This window comes from Poecilia reticulata, linkage group LG19 (genome assembly GCF_000633615.1).
Source record: "Poecilia reticulata strain Guanapo linkage group LG19, Guppy_female_1.0+MT, whole genome shotgun sequence".
NCBI lineage: Eukaryota > Metazoa > Chordata > Actinopteri > Cyprinodontiformes > Poeciliidae > Poecilia > Poecilia reticulata.
The window spans coordinates 27,976,512-28,001,493 of NC_024349.1; the positions used below are offsets into that span (position 1 = coordinate 27,976,512).

The 24,982-nt window shown below is 39.8% G+C and overlaps 2 protein-coding genes across 2 annotated transcripts in view; one reads left to right on the plus strand and one right to left on the minus strand.

The window, feature by feature from the left end:
* tfam (transcription factor A, mitochondrial) overlaps positions 1–4,457 on the minus strand; it is an 8,940-nt gene extending 4,483 nt beyond the window's left edge. The window contains exons 1-2 of the mRNA XM_008438175.2: positions 4,044–4,457; positions 2,446–2,588 (exon numbers count right to left, since the gene is read on the minus strand). Of these exons, the coding sequence (XP_008436397.1) occupies positions 2,446–2,588; positions 4,044–4,210 (310 nt within the window). The 5' untranslated portion in view covers positions 4,211–4,457. The remainder of the gene's footprint in view (positions 1–2,445; positions 2,589–4,043) is intronic.
* A 566-nt stretch (positions 4,458–5,023) lies between these two features.
* On the plus strand, positions 5,024–24,169 carry rab3gap1 (RAB3 GTPase activating protein subunit 1). Its single transcript, XM_008438173.2, has 24 exons — positions 5,024–5,124; positions 5,198–5,253; positions 6,419–6,497; positions 6,588–6,714; positions 7,231–7,309; positions 9,032–9,151; positions 9,988–10,153; positions 11,012–11,111; positions 11,309–11,390; positions 13,099–13,167; positions 14,788–14,861; positions 15,013–15,105; positions 15,885–16,057; positions 16,411–16,512; positions 16,913–17,085; positions 17,645–17,699; positions 18,872–19,198; positions 19,274–19,411; positions 20,275–20,502; positions 20,774–20,870; positions 21,110–21,213; positions 22,023–22,141; positions 22,262–22,364; positions 23,297–24,169. The coding sequence occupies exons 1-24, from the start codon at positions 5,107–5,109 to the stop codon at positions 23,516–23,518; spliced, it is 2,904 nt and encodes a 967-aa protein (XP_008436395.2). The 5' UTR covers positions 5,024–5,106; the 3' UTR covers positions 23,519–24,169.
* Positions 24,170–24,982: the final 813 nt, after the last annotated feature.

Below are 24,982 nucleotides of genomic sequence, written 5' to 3' on the forward strand. Positions count from 1 at the left end.
TGGAAATGGAATGGAACCAGTTAAAGTCCGCGGGAGGGCAGACTCCTCTAACTATAAGTTAGTTAAATTCTGTGTGGGACGGCGGCGTCCTCTGGTAAGGGAGTTTGTTTTTTTTTTAATTTTTATTTATTTTTTAATTTTCTCTCTTTCTCACTGTTTGTTTCTGTTTTTGTTTTGATTGTGTGAAGCACTTTGAGATGCCTTGCTGCTGAAATGTGCTATACAAATAAAATTTGATTGATTGATTGATTGGTGCAAACAGATTCAACGTTACACAGTTGAAAATCCAAAATTCCCCACATAAGCATCATCTCTGACCTGGACTAAATCTGCATCTCGTTCAGACTTCTGATTGAGAGAAATATGACCTGATTTCAAAACTTTTCCCAAAGTAGTGCTTGTAATTTCAGTCTTCAGTTCAGCAGCAGATCAACATCCAAATCCTGAGATATTCGGTTGAGAATTTGAGGAAGTTGTGAGACAGTTCGTTCAGACGGAATCGTTCATGTGATTAGAGTGCAATCGTTTCATTTCATGGTTCACTGTCTGTTCATCACCACTCTGTGGTTTTTGTCAGTGAGGTGAAAAAGTTGCATGTCTTCATCTGCTTGATGTGTGATGACACGATGCAGTCTCTGTTCAGCTTGTTCAATAATGATTAAAGCGAATAAAAATTAAATGCAACTGAATATGTTATTATCATTTTAAGAATTGATGGGTAAAAATAGATTATGTGACCCTGTCAGTCAAAAGGACCTCTGCTCCTAAGACCTTGGCTTCTGTCTTGCAATATTACATTGACTGTAATCTGACAGAACTGACCCTGCATTTAATGACAGCCTTTCTGTTTGTTTGCTAGCTGCTTAGCAGGGACTGTTAGTCTGCTTCATATCCTTATAGTTACAGCCATTCATTCAATAAATAATGTATGAAGTACTTTTTTATAATAATTAACTGAGAAGAACCAGATACAGACTTTAATCCATTACAGGTTAGAAATAATCACATTTTTTATTTTCTCAAAATATCATGATTTTTAATAATTATGTAAATGTTGAGTTTCTGAATGAGGAACTGAGTGTGATTGTTCTTCATTGTGACCTGACTAATCTTTTAGACGTCTCTAACGTGGTCCACAGCGTTGGTGAGAATCCTTTATATTCAAAGTCAGTTTAGTTTTAATCTAAGCAAACATCTTCAGATTAATCCCAACAGAATAAAAAATGTAGTAATCTTACAGCTGGAACAGTATTTATTTGAATAAATGCTGATGTCCTGTAACAGCTGGACACTCAAAAATCACACAGACACATCGGTTCACATCTGCAGGGTCTGCCATTACAAGTTCAGAGCTGTGATAAAACTGGATTAACATCTAATCTAATCCTCTCAGCAAAGACTTATTAAGCCCAGCTTGACAGGAGATTAGCAGAAGAGGCTGCTGCTATCCAATCGAGTTACAGGGATACAGTAAACATACTGTACACGCTCTTTTTAATGGAATATTATGGATCTGACTAAGTGGATTTCTGATTTGTTCTGATGAAATGTTAAGCTTTCTTCTTATTCAGCAGATACTCTCCTTCTTCCAGTAGAGGGCGAGTTGTCAGAGTTTGTAACGTAGCTCAGCTGGGTCTGGAAGTGTCCAGTTAAAGCCCACAGTGACCGTGAAGAGTAAAAAAAAAAACAAACAAAAAAAAACACTGGAAATTAGGAATGGACTGATTGCAGTTTCCAAGCTAATCATTGATCTATAAAAGCCTCATCAACTCAAAGCCACTGGCATTCTTCGTTTTTCTCACTCTATGTGTCGGCTGTGCTGCACACAGACTTGTTGCCGTAGCAACTGACTGACAACAAAGCCTCTCTTGTGAGTATTCAACACGTAAACATTTCCCACACAACGGACATTCAGTCCGTTGCAGTATCGTGTTTTTAGGCTTGATGTTTATTTTGCCATTATTAATAAGTGACTGTCTGAACACGGCAGTGATTGATTAGCTCATTTAAACTCCTGCTCTACTGATGATTTGTCAGAATTGGTGTGTGTGTGTGTATGTGTCTCGCCTTTTTTTGTTTTTTAACTGAACTGAAACACACCACAAACACACTCCAGCAATGCGCACAGACGCCAAATTTCTGGATGTAAACAAAATCTATCATGTCAGGTTGGTAAAATGTCCACTAATACTTTTTTTTCTTCATCTCACAAAGTTCAAACTCAAGAGCTCTGGCGCCCCCCATTGGGTGACACGCTCCACACCTTGAAATGACCTGCAGGATAATATAGATAGTGGCTGATTTTCAGAGCTTTGTGGAAGAAGATAAAATCAGGCTGGGTTTTTTACACGCTAGTATCAACCGATCGCCCAAAAATAAGAAAATAAGGGTCGATCAATTGCAATGTTGACATTTTCCTCTTAAAAGGTCAGAGCTGCTGGTTACCTGGGTTTTCACTGCTCACGACTGGTTTTTGCTGGAGAACGTATCTCATGTATCCGTTTAGAGGTCTCTTTGGTGGGCCGCTGGTCTGCGAGGTCAGATATTTCACTGGGTTGATATTTGCACTGCAGACGATACTGGTGCATCTGAAAACAGCAACAGACATTCATTCACATTTTACACATCAGGCTCCTGCCCCCTCATTCTGTCACAAACATTTCAAGAAACAACCAGTAGTTTCCGTCAGAAACGTCCCTCCAATAACCATAAGCATGAATGGGGATAAATCTGGCCTTCAATGGCTTTCAGAAAGACCTTTCATCTTCTTTGGCCAAATTAACAAAAGATTTGTTTAACACCAGACCTGTGAAGGAGAACTGCATATTTACAAAGGTTGAGAAGAACCTTTGGAGCTTTTTCCCAAAACAGCAGATTCCAATATCACCACTGAAAACCACAGTAGGTTCACTGTGTCACCACTTCATGATGGTCTGGAACACAGATGTCTGCAGCATGTGGTTCTGACAAACCCCTCCCCACAGCTCCCACCTCTGTACTTCAGTAAGAACAAGGGCTGCACAATATTAGAAAATCTAGCGACAATACTGTTAAATATTATTAATGACATCAGTTGAGACATTTGCCTATTTTCTTCACAGGTTCAATATTAGATTAGCATGAAATATGAAAGTTCATAATACTTGGAATATATTTGTCTGCAATCCAAACAGTCATTTGCACTATAAATATTGCATACACTAATATTGCAATAATCATATGTCTGCAGCATATTGTGCTGCAGCCTCAGATAGGATGGTGTTTTCAGGCAAAAATAATACATCTACAAGGTGTTGTGAAATAACCTATCAGAAGCTTACAAAGCCATGACATCATCATCTGAACTTTCCAAATGGTTTAGCAGTGCAGAAGTCTTAGAAAAAATTGAGAAAAGATTATAAATAAAGAAGCGGTGAGAAAATAAAAAAGATTATATATAGGCCTATACGTATAAAAAAAACTTTCAAAAAATAATTATTTCAGTATTCTGGCACTTAGCAAATCAAAATCACTTTTGACTGACCTAAAACAGGACAAGTTTGATCTCACTTTATGTAAGAAAATGTATCTTATTTTTAAATTCAGTTTACAACCGAGTGTTTGAGCCAGTACGCAGAGTTTTGAACCTGTGTAGGTTAGAAAAAAAAAAATCCAAGAAAAATTGACAACTCTGCATATTTTTGAAAAACAGTTTGTTAATTTTCTGTTGGAAAAGAGCAGAATGTCTATGATGAATGGATCTGAACTTCTGACCCTGAAAGCCGCTTCCTCCTTTTCTAAACCTTAACAATAAATCCTTTAAGATGTAGTAGTAGTTTAACACAGAACTATCACTGGATTATAAATATGTATCATGATACTTATTTATATATATGTCATGACATATTCTGTCAAGACGGTGCATCAAAAATGATAAAAACTAAAAGCTGCAGCAGACGTTTAAACTTTTGCAAATACGTTAGAATCTATAAACTGAAGGTAAACACTATATTGTTATAGCTAAGCACAAACATCAGTCTAACGGAAGCCATGCTGTTCGCTACCTTGCAGGCGTGTTTGTGTAGAATGCACTGAATGACCTAGCCATGAGGCTAACGGTGGCCGTCAGTAGGTTATATGGAGCCATGTCGGTGTTCCAACACCTTGCAGGTTGTCGAATAGAAACGGAGAAGCGGGTGAACAGTTCAAGGACGCTGCAATATGGGTACATCCATGCATTAGTCTACTTTCATACGCAACAGTGTATCTTCCGTTCCCCTATCAACTATCAGCGCGCTCTCACTGTGACCCGGTGCATTGTGGGTAATACTTCTGATGCCGTCGTCTTTTTCCTGTCCCTCGAGCGCCATCAATTGGACTGAAGGAAGAGGCAGAAGCGACTTTTTAAGCGACAATTCTTGCAGTCAACTGGTATTCAGCAGGCATTGGGTGGCAGGCGGCGTACATCCGGGATAGGGTGCTGTCTGTCACAGAAGTTTTTATTAGAATTCTTATAAATCTAATACCTTATACATACAAATATGGAAATGAATGTAGAGCTGAGTCGCTACCTCAGTTCTACATGTAATATTCATGTCTATGAGTGCTGCATATCACACTAGTTCTTAAATAGAATATAATAGAATTCAAAATTCAAATTCAGTTTATTTGAATTGTCCATTTAAAAAATTAACGTCAAAACAAGACTGTTTTCAAGACAGAAATCTAGTTCATGTACAATCAGATAGAATGTTTAAATGACTCCTTTATACAATGTGGGGCTAAAACGAAGGCATCTTAAAACGACACTAAATATAAATATTGAATATAGAAATATATTTTAATCCCAATTATTAGGATTAAAACACAAATCAGAGTGAAAAATTTGTTATTTTAATTATTCTTTTTTTTTTTACAACCGATTTTTCTTTCACTTTCAAAACAACGTTTTCAGTACATTTATTTCAGGCTCCATGTGAATATTTTCACCTATATGTTTAAATGCCGATATTTTTTTCGTGTTGCCCTCATCTGCTCCCACAAGGGGGCAGCATTGCACTGACGCAAGGTTTAGTTGCCAAAGACCGACAAGAAGAAAAAAACGGAATAACAAAACTGTATTTCAACATGGCTGCTGACAACGATGTAAGTTTATTTGCTTAGGTTTTTGGAATTAAAACAGAACATATGTTGAACATGTCTCCCTTCTGTCTTGCAGCCCGAGTCGGAGGTTTTTGAGATAACAGACTTTACCACCGCGTCCGAATGGGAGCGGTAAGCAAAAGCAAACCTTAGCTCCTGTTTCAAAGCCTAATGGAGGACCGACAGTGTGGATATTTAGTTATTGGTTGGCCCTTTTTGTCTTTGTGTTGTCATCATTAGGCTTACACACATTCAAGCGATAATATTTGAACACGTGTGTCTAAAAATATCTACCATAAAATTATAAAATGCTTGTCCTGGTTGAAGCAGCTGTTCCTTAGAAAAAATGCAGAGTTGTCGTTTCCTCACAGGGGGTGGAAGAAATAAAATACTTGAAATGAGACATTAATAAATGCCACAATGACTTCAAAAGTCTAGGTTTGTGAAGGTAAAGTGTATGTCACAAAATAACATTGATATTTGAACATTTATTCAAATATCAATGCCCTGTCAGCTGCTGTTTCTTGGCAGTTGACAGGTCAGCTTAGCCGAACATAGTCTTGCTAGGTGCCTTTTTCTTTTATATTTTTTCCCCTACATTTTCCATTGGATTGATGTTAGGACTCGTTGCTGGAATTGATCTGATCTTCCTGTCTTGAAGAGAAGATTTAACAATATTTGCTCAGTGGAAAGATGCATTGTCAGCTTGAGAAAACATCATCCTCACCAAAGTAAGTCCAGACAGATGGAAAGAGAGTTCTGTGCATTTCTGCCTGCTGCCCTACTTGACATGCAGCCTGTGGAAAGTACTTGTTTCTTTAGGATGGTTCCAGCCAATCCAGATTCAGGTCTCATCCCTGGATCTTACTTCGCTCCAGTCCATGGTTGCTTCTTTTTAACCCACTGGAACTGTTTTCTCCTCTTTGGATAGAAATGATGTTTCTATTTTTCTTTTACTTTTTGTTTTTTTGGTTAATTTAAAGTCTTGCTCCTTGGAGATTTTGTTTATACTTCCTTACACCGACCCTCCTGGTTTTCTTACAATGCTTCTAATTGAACCACCACTTAACCTACCAGCTGGAGAATATTTTGTTTAACAGTTTCAAATTGTTTATGTATTTGTTGTATTTATTGCTTTTAAAGATAGTTGTATTTAATGAACTAAATTAGAATTATTCAATGTCATAGTAAGCTTTTGGACTTTCTGTGTTGGAGAATTGAGGATGGACACATGACACAGCTAGACGGTGTGACTCATTCCTGCCTCAAAGCAAAAAACTCTATTTTTTGTTTCAAGGTTTGTGTCCAGAGTTGAGGAAGTGCTGAATGAGTGGAAGCTGACTGAAAACTACGTGGAAAAAACATCTCCAGAAAAGGTGACCAGCTTCAGTCCATTCGCATGGGGTTGTGAATGATGACAGTTAATCATGGATTATGAATAACTGTTTGATGCCATGTGTTCACAGGGTGCATACATTAATGGCAGCTGGGGAGAGCAGTCTCTTGATATTCACTTTGCTGACTTTAAGTTCTACATCACCCATCACTTTCTGAAAGAAGATTGTAAAAAGGAGAATGGGAAGAGTGAAGAGGGTACGGCCATTTTCCAATATGGCTGAAAACTGAATGCATTTTCACTATAAACCTTCTCATGACCTTGTTTCTTGTTTATGTTTCTAACTTCAACTGATCTACTATTTTCTCTGTCAAAATAAACACAAAGTTATGGAGATCCACAGGTTGAAATTGATCTAACACATAAACCTAAGAGTTTTTGTGAAACACGAAACCAAAACCATCAAAAACACCAAAAACATATACATTATTAAATCATTTTGATATTCCAGCAAATTCAGCAAAAAGATCATAAAACCATTTAAACTAATTTGGATCCAGCAATGGATATTTTATTTTCTTCAGTAACAATTTTTACCATCTAATTTCAGCTGAATTGTTTTTTTCACTTGTCTCAGGTCACTTTAAGCAAAGTAATTGGAAGTTAATCAAATGAGAAAATAATTTCTTTCGGGGACCATTTCAGAAGATTAGTAGTTATATTCCTTTGTGTGTTAATGAGTGTTGTCTCATATTTTCCTCTCCTCTGTTCAGATACCTTACCTTTGGCGATGCAAGATCTTCTGTGTATGCACAACGACTTCCCTCCTCGAGCCCACTGCCTGGTCAGATGGTGCGTTTACAGTATTCCATTCTGCATGTTATTCAGAAAAATGAATGATCATTTAACCCATATAGAAATACGACAATATTCCTCACGCATTCCAGTAGCACCAGTCACTCGTCCAGTGGAAGCACAGCATATGTTTCCTTAATCCAGCAAAAAACGATGTTAACCAGGCTGTTCAAAATTTCTAGGTTCTGAAAAATGATTAGCTAGGTGGAAGCTGGTTGGTTAATGACAGAACATCCGTCCCATTGGACCAGTTTTAATGCGTGAAGCTGCAGAAGTGTCACTGTTAATGCTGAAAATAGGGAACCGCGTCCTCCTCCCCCTGATCCCATGTTTGATTTGGTTACCTGTGTCTGCAGTTCAGATGAATCTACCCTACTGTGTCAACAAAGACTTTCTTGATGTATAATCTCAGTGGGAACTTGTAGGTTTGTGCAGGAATAAAGCAGGTGTGCCAAGTTTGACTGCAGTCACTCATATGCAGCAGTGGGCCCTTTGCATGTCATTCAAGCTTATTACAGTTTGTGTTGCTCAAGGGAACAGTGGAACCTGTCACTAAGATGGTGGAAGAGCTAGTGTTGTCTCACTATCTGCTGATTTTCACACAGGATTAGGGGAGCAATAATTCTGATAAATAATCACAGTTTGAGGGAATTTATGGACTTTACCATGGAAGAGTTCTGCTCCTAACTGCTGCATTTTATCTACAACCACTTCCACTGAATACTTAATGGGATTTGATTTGAAACCAGGAAATTTTCACCATCAGTAACAGTTATGAAAGGTTCTGTATATTGTAGGAAGATCTGTTATTACTGTACCAACCGTCTAGACCCCTCAGATCTTCTGATTCTGGTCTGCTCTGCATCCCCAGAACCAGAACCAAACTAGGAGAAGCAGCATTCAGTTTCTATGCACCACAAATTTGGAACAAACTTCCAGAAAACTGTAAAACAGCTGAAACATTGGGTGCCTTTAAATCTCAACTTAAAACCCACCTGTTTAGAGTTGCTTATGGCTAAATTAGGGTTAGAGTGTGGGTTTTGATGTCTTCAATGTTGTTAATGTTTTTATCTTTACTTTTTATCTATTTATTAATTTCTTTTTATTCCTCTTTCTCACTGTTTACGTTTAACTAAACTCCTACGGGGTTTAGAGTCCCAGTTGACAACGTCTCAACTAAAAACCTAGAGGTTGGAGTCCTTGTCAAATGGCGTTTTTGACTGAAGTCCCAGATAAGGACAGGGGTGCGGGTGTCGTCCCCCTGGTTGAAAAGGGGTGCGGGTTTTAATGTTTTTATCTTTTTTATCTTTTTTTTTTCAAAATCTCTTTCTCTTTCTTACTGTTTATTCAATGTCACATGTTTATTTTTTATTATGTAAAGCACTTGCCTTGCTGCTGAAATGTGCTATACAAATAAAATTTGATTGATTGATTCAGTGTCAGAACAGACCTGAAGATTTTCAATTTAACCTTGCTGTTTGGTTCTTTTTCACTTATGTTATGCATTAGTTATTGTGCAAGTTAAATCTAACTTAAGTAAGTAAAATATGTTTTTAAACCTTGCAATATATTTTTTTCTTATCCTAAAAAGGTCTTAGAACATCTTCAATTTACATCTAGAAACCATGTTTTACACTTTTTCCAGACGTTTAATTGAAAATAGATATTTATTTAAATCTGACTGGAAGCACAGCATTCTGTTCCTTGTTATGTTGGCAGGTACGGCCTGCGGGAGTTTGTGGTCATCAGCCCTGGGGCGAACTGTGAAGCCATCATCAGCGAGTCCAAATGCAACCTGCTGCTCAGCTCCGTCTCCATGTCTCTGTCCAACAGCGGCTGGTGAGTCCCTCTGTCAGCTCATCCTGGACATATTGGAATTTGTCTTCTCATTCTTACCTCCAATGAACTTCAAATCAATATACATACAAGTTGAATGTCAAAATGTTTTTTCTTCTGCTTTTCAAATAGTAGGTAGAGATTGAGTTAGGCTTCATTATCCCCCAGTGAGGAGCTGCTTTACACTGCCAGTCACAGGAGTAATAATGAGAGCAGATATGGTAGATGGTCCATCCTGATAGTCCCAGGTTTTATTTATCAGGACATAATGAAAGGAATGTGATCTGTACTAAGTTCTAAAGTGATCTAAACTGTACAAAAGCTGTTTCTTAATGAGGCACTAAACAAAGAGGGAGCCAAAACCAAACATTATACCACTGATGCTTCCACAAGATTAAAATAGGAAAGTTTTAATAACAACTAATTAAGCTCCTTTCATGTTTAAATCCCTTTTTGTGGTGTTTATTGCCTTTACTTTGTTTGATGTGTATAATCAGTATAATAATCTGATTCTGCTGATAAGATACTTGATTAAGTGATGATTGGCAGAAGCCTCCATAACAGCAGCGGTGTAGACATGTTGCTGCTCCAAAGCTTGTAGATCTGTGGTGAAACAATGGATAGAAGCAATTGTTTCTGTCCATCAATCTGGGGAAGAGTTCCAAAATAAAAGAGATGTGTCAGCATGTGAAGATTATTCAAAAGTAGCTACTAAAAACATCAGCTACTTCTGCACAGGGCAGTGAAGCATAATCTGTATGACATGAATACTGAGCTGGTTCTGTAGCAGTACAAAGCAGTGTGTCTTGAAACCATTCTGTTTCATCATGTGTGCCCAGTCAGGTCCCCATGTTTGTGCAGATCCAGCAGAAGTGGAGGCGGATATATGCTGGCGAGTGCCAAGGCCCCGGCGTTCGCACCGACTTCGAGATCGTCCATCTGCGTAAGGTGCCGAGTCAGTACAACCACCTGTCAGGCCTCCTGGACGTCTTTAAGTCTAAAATAGTGAGTACTGAGGAGCAAAACACATCGCAGAAAAACTATCTGAAAACAATATACACACACTGGCACCATCATTCCACATTACTGACAGTTTTGTCACTGCAAAGTTTTCTTTTCTTTTTAGTTCAACGGCTTCAATCAGCTTCTGTCAGCACGGCCTATTAGTGCTGCTGTCCACTTTAGAGGTCCTGCTTTTCCTTTGTTCTGCACGGTAAACCATCAAACTGGACTTTCATTGGAAAGCAGTGTGTCAGTGGAAGAGCGCTGTCTAATTGTCCAACATAAATGTTTTTAAGAACTTGTGGTATCTTATGATAAGGTGGTAGAGTTTCACACCTGATAGTCAGGTAGAGTCGGTTCGATTGGAGACCGAAACTGCAACATTTGTTCCATTTTCAGCTGAGTTCTGTTGTTTCTCCAAGCTCTTCTTTTCTTTTGAGGATGAGCTCCAGTGTTCTGTGTAATTTAACTCCAATCAGCCGAGGCAGACATCAACTCAAAACAGAAAAAAGAAAAGAAAGTCATGTGCAAGTTAGAAAGGTTTCCACCCAAGATGGAAATGATCACAGATCATATGACCATAAACTACAGGAACATCATTCTGTGGAATTATGATGTCGTCACAATTGTCAAACTTAATAGTGATAGTTACTCAGCTACAATGTCTATTGATTCCTCCACATCAAAAGGCTAGCGGTTAGATGTTTTGGGCATTTTAGTAGAAATCTCCCTCCCCCCAGTCTAACAGACAGGCTGGTGTTACAGTAAATCTTCACCAGACTGGTGTACAGACAGAAAGCCATTCCAGGTTAAGTTCAGGTTTTCAGTTTTTCTCTTCCTGTTCTTCCTGTCTTGGTTCAGGGCTGTAACCTGCTCCCTCTGCCTCCAGTCGACATCGCTATTCGCTACACCTACATTCTGCAGGACTGGCAGCAGTCTTCATGGCCGCAGCAGCCACCAGGTATTCACACCAAGATCTCACTGTGTCCCATTATATCTGGAATGTATAACTCTATATCTTTGTTCTTTGGCTGTAATACATATAAAACACAGAGGTTGTCTCCCACATGATACAGAGTGTGTCCCAGATGATGAGCCATTGTCCAGTAAAGGTGTCGTTTGTTCTGTTTTTGGCTGGCTGGGTTCTGTTCCTGTCAGACTTTGATACGCTGCTCGGCGGTGAAGTAGGAGGAGTGGAGTTTGGAAATCTTCCCTTTGGAGCCTGCGAGGAACCAATCAGGTAATAGCATTTTTTTTTTGTGAGAGTATTAAATAATATTTAAGACAAAATAATGATTAATATTACAGGTGTGCCGATCGATCGGCCACCGATCATAATCGGCCGATTTCCGTGAAAAAGTGTATGATTGGTGATCGCCGATCACGGTCCCTTGTTGCCAATCACACAAACCGATCACCTGCATCTCATTTCGCAGCCTGCCTGTGCAGCTGGTCTCCTYTTTCCTTSACACTGCGCAAACGCACAGCAACAAATCCTAAGCGATGTGGAACTATAACGCACTGAGTGATTGAGGACGTTTGCGTGTTGCGGCGGAAAATTTGCACAATGCCCGTTTTGTTTTTTTCTTGGAAAAAGTTATTAAAAACAAGTTTTTGTCTAAATTAAGGTGAATTTATGGTTTCTTTTTCCACATAATGTAACCGGTGCTTATGATTAAAAAATATATAATTATGTGATCGGTATCGGTGATCAGCCCTCATGGGTGATTGGAATCGGTATAGGCAGGAAAAAACCTGATCGGCACATCTCTAATTAATATGTACAGAATATTCTTAGTACAGTACCATATGTATTGTTCTGATTACAGTTTTACTAGGACCGTGTCTATAATGACAAATTAATTTCAGGAAATTAATTACACAGAATTTTAACGTTATAAAAATGTGTTTTAATGCATTTAATTGTATTTTTAATTTTCCATATGAACATCTGGAACCTTTGTATTGTTTGTTTCTGGTATACTCATAAATCTGACACACAAGCAACAACCACAGGCAGCAGCAGTGGACGACAAAGCCGCTTCTTGGGGGTTCATTTCTGCTTCAAAAGCGATCTGATTGGACGCTGCAAAACACTATTGTTGTGCTAAAAGGAGTTAGCCTATCAGTGAAGCTTTTCAATCCTAAAATATCATCTCAATGCTAAACATGCAGCAGCAGAACAGACATCCCCAATGTTAATGTCAGCGTTCACATTTCTAAAGATCTATGAATGATCAGGAGTTCCTGAAACTCTGGAAACATGAATGAATAGAACAATGTTTTCCTCCAGTCTGATGGTTGAACAACATGAATAACAGATTTAAAAGAAATAGACACTGTTTTTGAGCTCTTATGTCAATTTATTCAATAGTTTAGCATTAAAAATGTTTTTTTTTTATTGAAGTGCTGTTTGTTTTTGAAGCCTCATCTTTGGGAAGAGTATTCCAGATGCTTATTGTTCCCTGCTTTTCCCACTCCAGAAACAGTTTGGATGTATGTTTAGGAATAATTAAATGAAATGTGTCAATGACTAACAAGAAATAGTCACATCTTAGAACCTTCAGAAGTACTTTTTAAAAGATTCCGTTCCCAAATGGATGTCTCCAGTTTGTGTGGATTTAAGAGAATCTCCCAGAAACTCAAGCATTTATTTTCTTTTTTTTTTAAGTCACTGAAATTGTGACATTTTTAAAATTATTTAAATAAATCAATTACCCAAATATGGTATCCAGGCCCATATTATGTGTTTCTTTATGCTTAGCGGTTGTGAGTAAGTCATTCTTTAGTACATGACCATTCTATGCCATCTAGGTCTCCCTTTGCACATGCATGAGATTCTATCTGGATTTTTGATATGATGTTGTGCTTGTTCTGTGTTCATGTGTAAAAAGAAAAAAAAAGTCAGTTTAAATAAATACTTTTTTTCTTCCCGTTTTGTTTTGAAGTGAACTTCATCTTGCAACCACCTGGCCTCACCTCACAGAGGGCATCGTTGTAGATAACGATGTGTACAGGTGAGTGTTTTAAGTTCTAACAGTTCCCCAAACCTGTATGGCACAACAGCTGTCACTTGGAGAACTGATTATCTTGAAACATTATCATAATTTAGAGCAGTGGTCCCCAACCTTTTTATTATCGTGGACCGGCCAAGACTTGGAAATTTTGCTGCGGCCCGGGTGGGGTGGAGGGGTGGGGGGAGCGTGAACCGTCAGATAAGGTTTTTGCATGTTGGTGTTCCCGCTAAATCCTGAATATACCCAATTTGGTTGCCTTGGCCTTTTTATCGCAGCCTGTGGGGTTTTTCCCTGACTGGGAACGAGAATACAACCTGCTGAATGTGACAGGTAGCCAATCARAAAGCGCKGTGACGTAAGAACAGAGGGGAATCCCAAACAGCTGACATATCGCACAACTGTGAGTCCGGTGGATATCGGATATGATATGTGGAAATGTTTATTATTATATGTAAAGGTCATTATTATACATGTTTATTCTGCTTATTCAGTTAAAAATGTTAATTATGAAAAAACATATTCACCTGCAAATCATAGTGCAGCAAATAGAGCGGCTGCTACCGTCGTCTTTTATCCACCGTCTTTTCTTTTTGTTACGTCTTTTATCTCTTAAAATGACTCCACAAACTATCACTATTGCTTCTACATCGTCATCCGTGTTTGGTCATTCTAAATTCCCGCTATATTGGGGGTTTTACTGAATTATCCTCTGGAATCAGGATGTTCGTGACTGGAATCGGTTCGTGTTGCTCCTGTCTTGTGGCTGATCACAAACCGATCGAACTTGTTGTACTTTTATCAGCTCTGTGGTCACAGAGGTTTGGAGAATCGGCCTACAAGTCTTAAATTTTTCCATCTAAACCAGACTTAAGACTCACAAGCTCTACTCCTCTCCTCTCGACCACTGCCCAAACGCTCTGACTCTGGTCGCTATGGTAACGTTTACATATCCCTTCAAAATAAGATACAGATGCGCCACAAAAACATTTTACTTTCGGGAAAATTTTAACTCACGATAATGACTAACGGGAGCCCTGAGCTGGTTTCTCTGCAACGAGACGGTCCCATCTGGGGCTGATGGGAGACAATGACACCCGAAGTGTTGCTTTTATCCACAGCTTGTTGGTCTCTACGTGGCGAAGCAGCTTGAAGCTTTTTTGCCTCATTAGCCGCATGTTACGCAGAGCGGCTTGTAATGTGGGACTCACCTATCGGTCTGGGATAAATCCATTCTCCTGTTTCTTCTCTGGGCCTTTTCCCCATTGCAAGGAAACTTTCCAAAGACATCTGATCTGTTTCTTACTCATTTTGCTGCTTGTGGTCTCAGTGTTGGCGCGCAAGTAACCGAGAGAATCCGGTTAAAGGATTTTCAAAATAAAAGATCCTCCAGACTCAAATAATACATAAAACGGAAATATTTAATTCTTGCGTGGCCCGGTACCAATTGGTCCACGGACCGGGGGTTGGGGACCAAAGTTGGTGTTTATTACATTCTGTTCAAATATCCAGAATGTTCTAAAAACTGCATAAAAGTTTGAGTAGCAGTAGATTGTTGGGAGGGATTTAACTGATAGCCCAGCATGTGAGATGTGTTCAACCGCATCTCCTGCTATCCAACAGTGACCTTGACCCTCTCCAAGCTCCTCATTGGTCCGTTCGAGTTCGGACTGCTGACAACCTTCAGTGCTTACTGGGTAGGTGGCTCACTTGTTTCCACTCACACCTCTACTATTTCAGGTGTTTTTAAACTTTGTTGTAGGAACAGGCCCCGTATGTTTCAGCAGAATACGTTTGAACTACAAAAATGTCATCTAAATGTTCTGTGTGACTTTCATTTCCTTGTAGGAGACTTTATCACAGAGTTCTTTAAACTCTGCTGTCGGAAGGAGTCTGCAGAGGAGATCCTGGGTAAAGGCAACGCTGAAGAAGAAGGCCAGGGTCAGTTTGCTTCTTCTACTCTTGTAAAAACCAGTTGCTAGTTCTATGCTTCACGTTATCCAGAAGGTCTGGACTCACCGCTACTGAGGTACGATTACTTCCTGTTGGTGTTTTAAATTTTACCCAATCTTTAACATCTGTAACTAGGTCAGGGTAAATGCAAAACCACTTCGTAATACTACAACTTTTTAGAGACTTTACAAACCAAATACATGAACTAAAGTTCACAAACTGTACTTTAAAGACTCCACATTTATAGTGCGTTAATCCAATCTTTACTGCAGAGCTACAGAGCTTTCAACTGAGCTGCTTTAAAATACTCGAGTTGTGATGCTTAACCTAAAGCATCACAAAGCACCCCTTCCTCTGTGTCTGCCCCACTCAGCTCCTTCAGACTAGCCAGCAGCAGTTAGCAAACACCTGGTGGAACTGTGCACCAGCTGAGCTCATTATAGGAGCAACTAAAAACGTTGTTAAAGGGTTAATAGAGGAGCCGTGTTATGATGACTTCCTGAAGGCAGAGGTTCAGAAACAGCAGGAGTTTTTAAAGAGACAGAGACCCAATTTTAAGGCATTAAATTACAAAGTCAAATTTATTTTAAGCCATATTTGTTTGTTCCAAATGTGACTTAAAATAAATGTGACTTTGTACAGCATTTTTCTAACAACTGAAGTGAATGTGGTTGATTGTGCTACAAAATGGCACAATGTGTCAAGAACATACATAATCCTGCCCCTTCAACACATGTATAAGTGTAAGCTGTAATCGTTCCCTGCAGAAAACAGCGACATCAGCTCCGCCTTGTCTAAGCTGACGGAGCCAGCAGCGCCGGTCCCATTAAGCAAACTGTCCGTGTCCAGCATGGTCCACAGCGCCCGGAGGCGCATCCGCCGCCACCGGCACATCGACGAGTCACCGCTTCACGTCGACGTGCTCAACTCGATCCTCCTGGTGCGTTTTGCTCTTACAAGCTCGTTCTGTGGTACATGGAACATGAATCAATGTGAGGACAGAGACAAATCTACAGGACGTTGTCCACAACACCTGGCCAGATCAGACAGATAGCCTTCAGAAGTTTAGGCTGCCACAGGGTTTTATTCAGCACAGCTTAGACATGAATTTCATTGGAAGATTAGAATGTGGGGAATACCCACACAGTTGATCCTTTATACACAGCCTGGCCTTCATCACATACATGTTACAGCATTTCGTAGTTCAAGGTCACCATTTTCCTGCCTGATAAAATGTTTATTTTCCCTCTAACATTCATGTTTCTGTCTGGATTATGTTGTTTTTCCTCTCAGTACCTCTTTCCTGATGCTGCGGTGGAAAAGTCATCAGACAAAGAGAAAACTACACAAGCAAACTCCTGCAGGACGTCTGAGCAAGAGAAGAGCCCAGATGATGTATGTTTGACCCCCAACACGTTCTGAACCAGCATCGCCTTCTCCTTAGCAGTGGAGTTTGATCAGAAAGAACGAGGCTCCACATAAACACAGTTAGGAGAAAACTGAGATTCTCGAGCAAATTTAACATGTGGATGTTAAGTCATCAGTTCTGCTGTTCTAAGCAGAAGATGCAGCCCCAAAATCATCAGTTCCATTCAATTCACTTTATTTCTATAGCGGTAATTCACAACAAATGTCTTCTCAGGCCACTTTATAAAAATAGTCCTTTCAGCTTGAGACAAGTTATCAAACACTCCAGTCAAGTTTAGTTTATTAGAAGCCACTGTAAATGTTTCATTTGCGAGGAAGCTGTCCCTTTAAATAAGCAGGACATTTCCTGTTTCCTGCCTCTCTTCAGAACCTGTTCCTCCAGCTGAAGTCGGCGCCCTGTGACAGTCTGACCTACCGCCTGGCGTTGTGTCTCTGCATGGTCAACTACAGCTACGGTGGCCTGGCGGCTGTCGCACACCTCTGGCAGGAGTTTGTCCTGGAGCTGCGCTACCGCTGGGAAAACAACTACCTCGTCTACGGGTGGCTGAACACACACTTCACCTGCACAGCTCCAAACCAGTCACTGGAGATTTTAGTTGATTTGCATTACGTCAGCAAGACAGCCACACATTTCTTGCATTATGTTCAATTAGCTCTCTTCAACTGTGTGTGAAAACATTTCAATTATAAAATAAGTCAATCTGCCAAGCAAAAATATTCATACCTCTTGGATTTTTTTTTACATCCTGAGGTGAACAGTTTGTAAAAAAAATTATTATTATTATTTTTTTTTTTAGAAATATACAATCTGAAAAGTGTGGTGTGCTTTTCTATTCTCCCCCCTTCATACTCTTATACCCATCAATAAATGTGGGTGGGTATAAACTGTTTCTTCTTGAAACTGATTTATTTTTTATTATGTTTGGTCATTGAAAGTTGAACAGTTGGGTCAATTATGCTCCTAAATTAATTTTATTTTTCGACAGTTATGATTGTAAACATGCCAATGAGGTTAATGATTTTTCTCAAGCAGCTGAAGTAACTCAGATTATACTTATGGAAATCTAAATTTGTGCTTTCACCATTGTTTTATTTGCAGGTTAACAGGCGGATCTCCAGATCTCCGCTGTTGTCTTCTGCATCAAAAGTTTCAGGTAATTATTACAACCAATCTGACACCAATTATTCCTAGACACTCGAAACAGCTTTTGAGTGCCGTGCAAAGATATGAAGAAATTTGTTCCATTAAATATAATTATTTAAAAAATGACATTTCCCTTTTTTGAAAAAGTAATTGGAAACAATTACATTAAAAAAAATCCATTATTAATTTAATTGTCAGAGACTTGGCCAACATTTTTCTCATTTTTTATTATGTTTTCTCCCATCATTTTTTCACCCACAACTCAAACACGTTACAGTATTGGGGGAAAAAAGTTTGAATTCAAACCTGTGTGTGTCAGAAATTGACAGTGACTTTCATTTCATTCATATTTAATCAAATTAGAGCAAATCTGTCAAAAAGGCATTTGTTTGTTTTTCCCACACTGTATATGCACATTGATGGATTTTAACTTTGGGTGCACCAATAAATTGGCCCTGATTTCCTTCATTTTGGGAGATTGGTGATGATCCCATATGTACATGTGAAGCCCATCTTGACTTCTGTGTGACAGTCTGACCAACAGACCCACCAGGTCAAGTCTGCATGTTTGTAGTTAACAATAGCCACTCCACTGTTGCCGACTCAGTGATATGTTGCTATATTTATCAACATTTAGGACAAAACATCAATGTCTGAATCAGACAGGTCAGGCTTTTTAAAGATTGGTGGTCAGCGATCGACCAGAACTGAACTCCTACTTTTCAGCACCGATTAGAAAATAATACAATATGAGCATTTCAATGGGTTTAAAAACAAGGGAAATGAAAAAAATTAAAACACATTAAATTGCAAAAGTAACTTATTAAAAAATGAATTTTATTGGAACCAATGGCAGATGATTCAGAAGCGATAGAATTGATGCATTAGTCTGAAAGGAACATTAAAAAACTTTTTAAAAAAAAATTTAAATTCCCGTTCAGAATACACAACATATTCAAATGTTATAACTTTGGCAATGTTCATGCAAATAGCACAATTGTACAATTTAAAAGTGAGCAATATCCAGGGACCCAGAAGGGAAATCACTTAGTGATAGTAGATGATGATGTAACTCACTGTCCAGCGTTTGTTAGTCATTATGGTTCTAGCTGTGGCCAGGATCTCCTGTAGCTGTCTAGGTTGACGTGAATCTGAACACACTTGCTGTTTGCCTGTGGGTAGATGTTGAACTGCTGCATAGAGAGGAAGAGGGCGAGAGATGAAGCTCGCAAGGCACAGGAGGGAAACGGAGAGAGAGAGCGCAAAGTATCCGGTGGAAGAGCTTCTGCGTCCACAACCAGAGGAACACCGCAGGGTAAATCCTGGGACTCCTGGAGCGACAGCGAGGACGAGTTCTTTGAGTGTCTGAGCGACCAGGGGGAGATGGAGTCTTCCCACAGCGAAGCAGGAAAGGACAGCAGCAAGCTGAAGGCGGACGGCAGGCTGCACCCCTACAACAACATGACCCTGCTGCACTCTGCAGAGCTGCTCTATGTCCCTGTTACCCAGGTAACGCCCTCCCTCTGCCGGTCTTCTGCTTTCTCCTCTGGAGTGCTAGCTAGAATGTGTGACGGTGGTTTTCAGGAGCCGGCCCCCATGACAGAGGACCAGCTGGAGGAGCAGTCAGAAGTCCTGGCTAAGCTCGGCACGTCGGCTGAGGGGACTCACCTCCGTGCTCGCATGCAGAGCGCATGTCTGCTCTCTGACATGGAGTCCTTTAAGGTGAGGAGAGCACACACACACACACACACACACACACACACACACACACACACACACACACACACACACAGTTTCTTTGGACTGCTGTGTTTGGTTTACGCCAAACATGTCCTCTGTTCTGGACAGATGATTACATTTACATTTCTAATTTTTGTTTGGCAGTAATGCGACCAGTATTTAGGGTTTCCCCCAGAAAACCTACTAACGCTGGTGGCTAGAGCAGTCCACCAGCAGCCCACCGTGTTTATGACTTAAACAAACATTTTTATTTCAAACCTGGCATCATGAATTTGTAAATAATAGTGTGTGAGGCCAACGGCCAAGTGGTCATTTGTTAGAAATTGTGCACACCTGACAAGCTGTTATTTCCAAATGATGATGCCTTAACATGCACCTCCACATTTTTGTAACTTTTAATATTTTTTAAAATGTTAAAACCTGGTGATAGCGCCCCCTACCACCAGGATTATCAGGTTTTCTGGGGGAATATGTATGTAAAAAACTTTTTTTTTAAATTATAAACATTAAATACTGCACCTTTAAGACCTGTTGTGTGAACATAGCCTAAGACTCTTCTGTCTTGATTCCAGAAGTTTGCTTTGGTGACTTTCAGTCTGGCCTTCATGTTTGTCTCAGACAGTAAAGGTTTCTCCTTTCAGGAAGGTTCAGCTTGTTCAGCTTCTTTCTGATTGGACAGATATGAACCTTCATATCAGCAGTAGCAGGACACGGTGTTTTAAATTTGTACTTATCTATTTACCCACTGTTCTTTCAGGGTTTAAAAAAATAACCTGAGAATTAGCAGAAGCAATCTTTTTTTTTTTTTTTTACTTAATCTGATGACCTTCTCCTTTTCTTTCCAGGCAGCCAACCCAGGCTGCGTTTTGGAGGACTTTGTCCGCTGGTACTCTCCAAGGGATTATGTAGAAGAAGAAGTGGTCGACGAGAAGGGATCCACTGTCATCAGAGGAGAACTTAGTGCAAGAATGAAAATCCCCGGCAACATGTGGGTGGAGGCGTGGGACACGGCCAGGGTGACCCCGGCACGGCGCCAGAAGAGGCTGTTTGATGACACCAAGGAGGCAGAAAAGGTCCCGATCAGCTGGAAACGGAATGCATGATTCATAAGTGATCACATCTTACTACAAAATATTAGGAAAATATTTAAGCTGCTAAAAACTGGGATGATGGTTCCAACACCACGTCAAGCTGTTTCAGTCCAGTGAAACATCACCTCAGTTCAATCACCAAATAACTCTCTAAGTGGTTTAAGACTTTAACAAGACCACAAAAATCCAAATTTCAGTTTCGGATATAATAACAAAATTCATCACAGGAATATGTCATCTTTTTTTTATCTAGGTGTTGCATTATTTGTCGATGCTGAAGCCTGGAGACTTGGCCCATCACCTGCTGCCCTGCCTGCTTCATGCTGCTATTATGAAACTGAAGCAGGAAGGTGAGTCCTGTTTGATGGCTTCATGTCTGTTTTCTCAACATCTACATTTACCAGCCTCTTTCACAAAAGAGTTTCATCATAAACACGCAAAAAAAATCACAAATCACAAGTAGAGCCGATACTCTGGAAGTGAGATCAACAACAACTTCAGTTTGCTGCACAAGTTGAAGTGTTTTATTAAAGTTAGGCCCTTTAATAACCTTTATTCTAACTTTGCTTTCTGTATATTTCTCCAACAGAGTCGGTAGAAAACATTCCATCAGTTGAGAAAAGCATTCAGCAAGCTGCGAGTCAAGCCAACAAACTGCTGCACTCGGCTAACTACGACTACAAGAAGCTGGAGGTCAGTACTTCCTGTTCTGGACTTCAGTAAAAGGGCAAATAAAAAGCAAAGCAATTTTTAATCATCATTTTTCTCCAGGTAGAATATTGCAAAACAAAGTTTGACATTTTTTGAAACTCCTGTACAATATTCACATAGAGTGAAATATTTCAAGCCTTTATTTATTGTAATGTTGACGTTTATGGTGTACGGATAATAAAAATCCCAGATTCAGCATCTGAGAAAATGTAAATATTAAATAAGATTAATAAAGGATATTTTCATCAGAATGTTGATGGTTTATAACAGACTGTGTGAGAGATGCAGAGTTGACTCTGAACTTCAGGTTGTTTAAGAGCAAAATAAGAACCTAGCTCGCTGCGTCGCTACAAGCACACTTCCTGCTTATCAAAATAAAAGCCATTCTTCATCCGTACATTGAGAAATGTAACATTTTCTTTTAGTTTATTGGCTAGAATTGCTTTAGTGGATTATGTTGGATTCTGGAACACATTTGTGTTGAGCTCTGATAATGACTGTAGAACATGATAATAATCTTAAACGTAATCTGATTTAGAATAAATGTGATAGTGTGTTATTTAAAGAAACAAATCCACAGGGATTAATAACTGCATGTTAACCTCAGTGATTCCAAACTGCAGCAAAACATCCACAGACTGGTAGGATAAACTGAGACACAAGGTGTTGCAATGGCCCAGTCAAAGACCAGACCTCAGAGCTGCTCTAACTTGTTGATGAACTAGAGAATAATGTGTGTCCTGTTGACTTCTCTATGCTACTGTTATGACAGCACTTTTCTCTCTACACAGGATTTTATTAACCAGTTGGTCACCATGGAGACGGTCATCGCCGAAGCTCGCTCTCTCAAGGCCAAGTTTGCTGTCGATGAGGAAGAGGAGAACGGTGAAGCTGCAGAGGAACTAGAGAAGTAAGTTCAGCTCAGTTTGAAGCTGAGCTCATTCCAAACCGTCGTCATGGATCCGGACAGGAAGCTCCTGCTGGGCATTTAGCGTGTGGGTGTGTGTGTGTGTGCGTGTGTGTTTTGAAGGTTTGTGACCTCGCTGCTGGAGGAGCCTGAGGTGGTGGTGCTTGGAGCTGGACAGGCTCGCATCGGCAGAATCATCCACAGACTGTTTATTAACGCTCAGCGGGTAAGCAGCTGCTAACACACACACATTTTCTAACCATGTTAGTACTTCCATTGATTGTATAACTGTATTTGTAACCATAAACATGACATAAACATATTTCATTCCTTTCCACATGTTCTGTTAGTGGAGCCACAGAGAGGCTGGCTGCCCAGAACAGATCTGGTTCTGGTCTGAAGCAGGTCCAGACGTCTGGCAGCATCTTTACTGCATTACAAACAGTTTGCAATACAAACTAAATCCAGCATCCAAGTAGGCCGGCCACATTGATGTAGCAACAACCAGGCCCAGTCATTTTAAATTGTCCCAGTAATTTGGCGATAAACAATAATTTTGAGACCATTTTCTTTTATTGTAATTTTCTTTTTATTTCTTTTGCTGCTGTTTAGACATCGACCAGCATAAAATCAGCTGCAGCAAACAGACGAAAACCAACGAATAAAACAAAACTAATGTTAAAATAAATCAGTAACAATATATATCGCAATATTAACAGATGATACATCTGATAGAATATTCAATACATAGAATATTCACTGAACTCTGGTCCAGAACCCCACAGCATTCTGGGAGATGTAGGCAGAGGAAAGGCTTTCGCAGCTAAACCTCTCACAGCTAGCGATGCATCAACTCACTCTTTGGTTACCTAGCAACAACTTGCAGCAGTTTCAGTTTTCTCCACTATTCCTCATAACTGCTTCAATAAAAATAAATAAATAGAAATAAAAAATGTTATCCACCAGATTGACAGTATTTCAGATATTTAAAACAAAAAACTATAATCAATAATTATCTAGATCAACTGATATGAAACACTTAATTGTGACCTAAGCGCTAACTACACATGAATTCTCTTTTACACTGATAGTTTTCTACCAGTTCAGCCTTGATCCTCCACTGGTTCCCAGTTGCAGACCGTTTCCTCTGTTCCTCAGGCGGCTCTTTTGGCTCCAGTGGACGACAATCTGGAACCAGCTGCTGAAAGCAGGAAGATCCCAGACTTCCCTCCTCCTGCGGGCCGGGAGATCCTGCTGAGGACGTGTGTTCCCCGACCTGCTCCGTACTCCAAGGCTCTGCCTCAGCGGCTCTTCTGCGTGCTGATGAAGGATGAGTTCAGGCTGGCGGGGGCCTTCTCTGCAGACACTTCATTCTTTTAGCCGCTGCCTGGTGGAACGACCTTCACATGCTTCACATGCTGCCGTTTTGTTGCTTAACTCATCCTTAACTGTTAGAAGAGGCGTCAGGTCTGGGTAGAGTGGTGGTCCCCCACTGGGATGTTGGAGGCTCCATTAGGAAGTGAAGATGCGTTTGGTTCAAGAGCTTTTAAACCTAAAACTAAAGAGATTAAAGTCAAAGTGATTTATCAGTAAAAGGTTTAGTTTGCTTGCAGTTTGATCCACTGTGGACATCCAGAAGTGATCCGGTTACAGGTTTCCTTATCATAATCATATCCTGACATTATTGCATATTCTGCACTTATTCCATACTCGCAGAAATCTGCCAAAACATTACAGTGATACCATAAGAGTCACTGTGGGGGAAATGAGTAACTTGATCCAATCCAATCCAAACTGGAACTTTGATTTTTAGATTTTTGGGATGATGGTCCATTTCTCCACGCTAAAATGAAACCAACATAAAATACAGAGAGCAAACCTGACGGGGAAGAAATACGTCTCTCCATCGCTGTGTGTGTGTGTTTTATCAATGTGCAGTAATGATCTATGCCATTTCACCATGTCATTATTTTACTTCTATCTGTACTGTACATTTGTAAAACTGAAATTAAATGAAACGTCCAAAACGAATCGTTGTGAATCATTATGCCAGATAGTCTAATCAGAGGCTCAAATGCCATTTTGCAAATATCTCTTCATATTGATTTTCAAATGATTAGGATGTGATCAAATGCATATTTAAGCATTCTGATTTTAATAGCCTCAACATGCTGCTTTATAGCAAAGACTTGTTTCCCACAGTTCCATTGAAGAAGCCTCTGGCTGAAGACGCTGTTTTCCCAAGACCGTCTCATGAAGACACAACAGATTGACCTGTTCAGATGAACATTGAGGCATCTATATTCATCAACAACCTCCACTTCTTCTCCCCTGAGGGAAATAGTTTGATCTGATCCTGTTCCTCTTGAAATCAATCATCTCCTTTATTTTGTTCACATTCAACATGAGATGATTGTTCCCACATCATGACACAAACTGCTCCACCAGCTCCCTGTATTCAGCCTCTTGTCTGTCTCTGATTCACCCGACAACAGCAGAGTCATCAGTTTTTCTGTAATGACAGAAGTCAGATTGGTGCTGGAAGTCTGAAGTGTAGAGAGAAGAGGAATGGTGAGAGTACAGAGCCCTGTGGTGCTGCTGTGCAATGCAATAAAGAAAAACATTGGATATGCAATACGTCAAGTTTTTGAGATGTGGCTGCTGCTCTGGCACAAATGTTAAATAAGTCACACTGATCATTTGTACAGTACCAGCTAGTATATTATAGTGTTTACTACTTTTCCTTTAGTCAGCCTGAGCAGCTGATTATGTGAATGAACTCGTGTTCTGTGTTATTGTATCATATCTGCATGGAGTTTTCATTTGTTGAACTCATTCAGGACA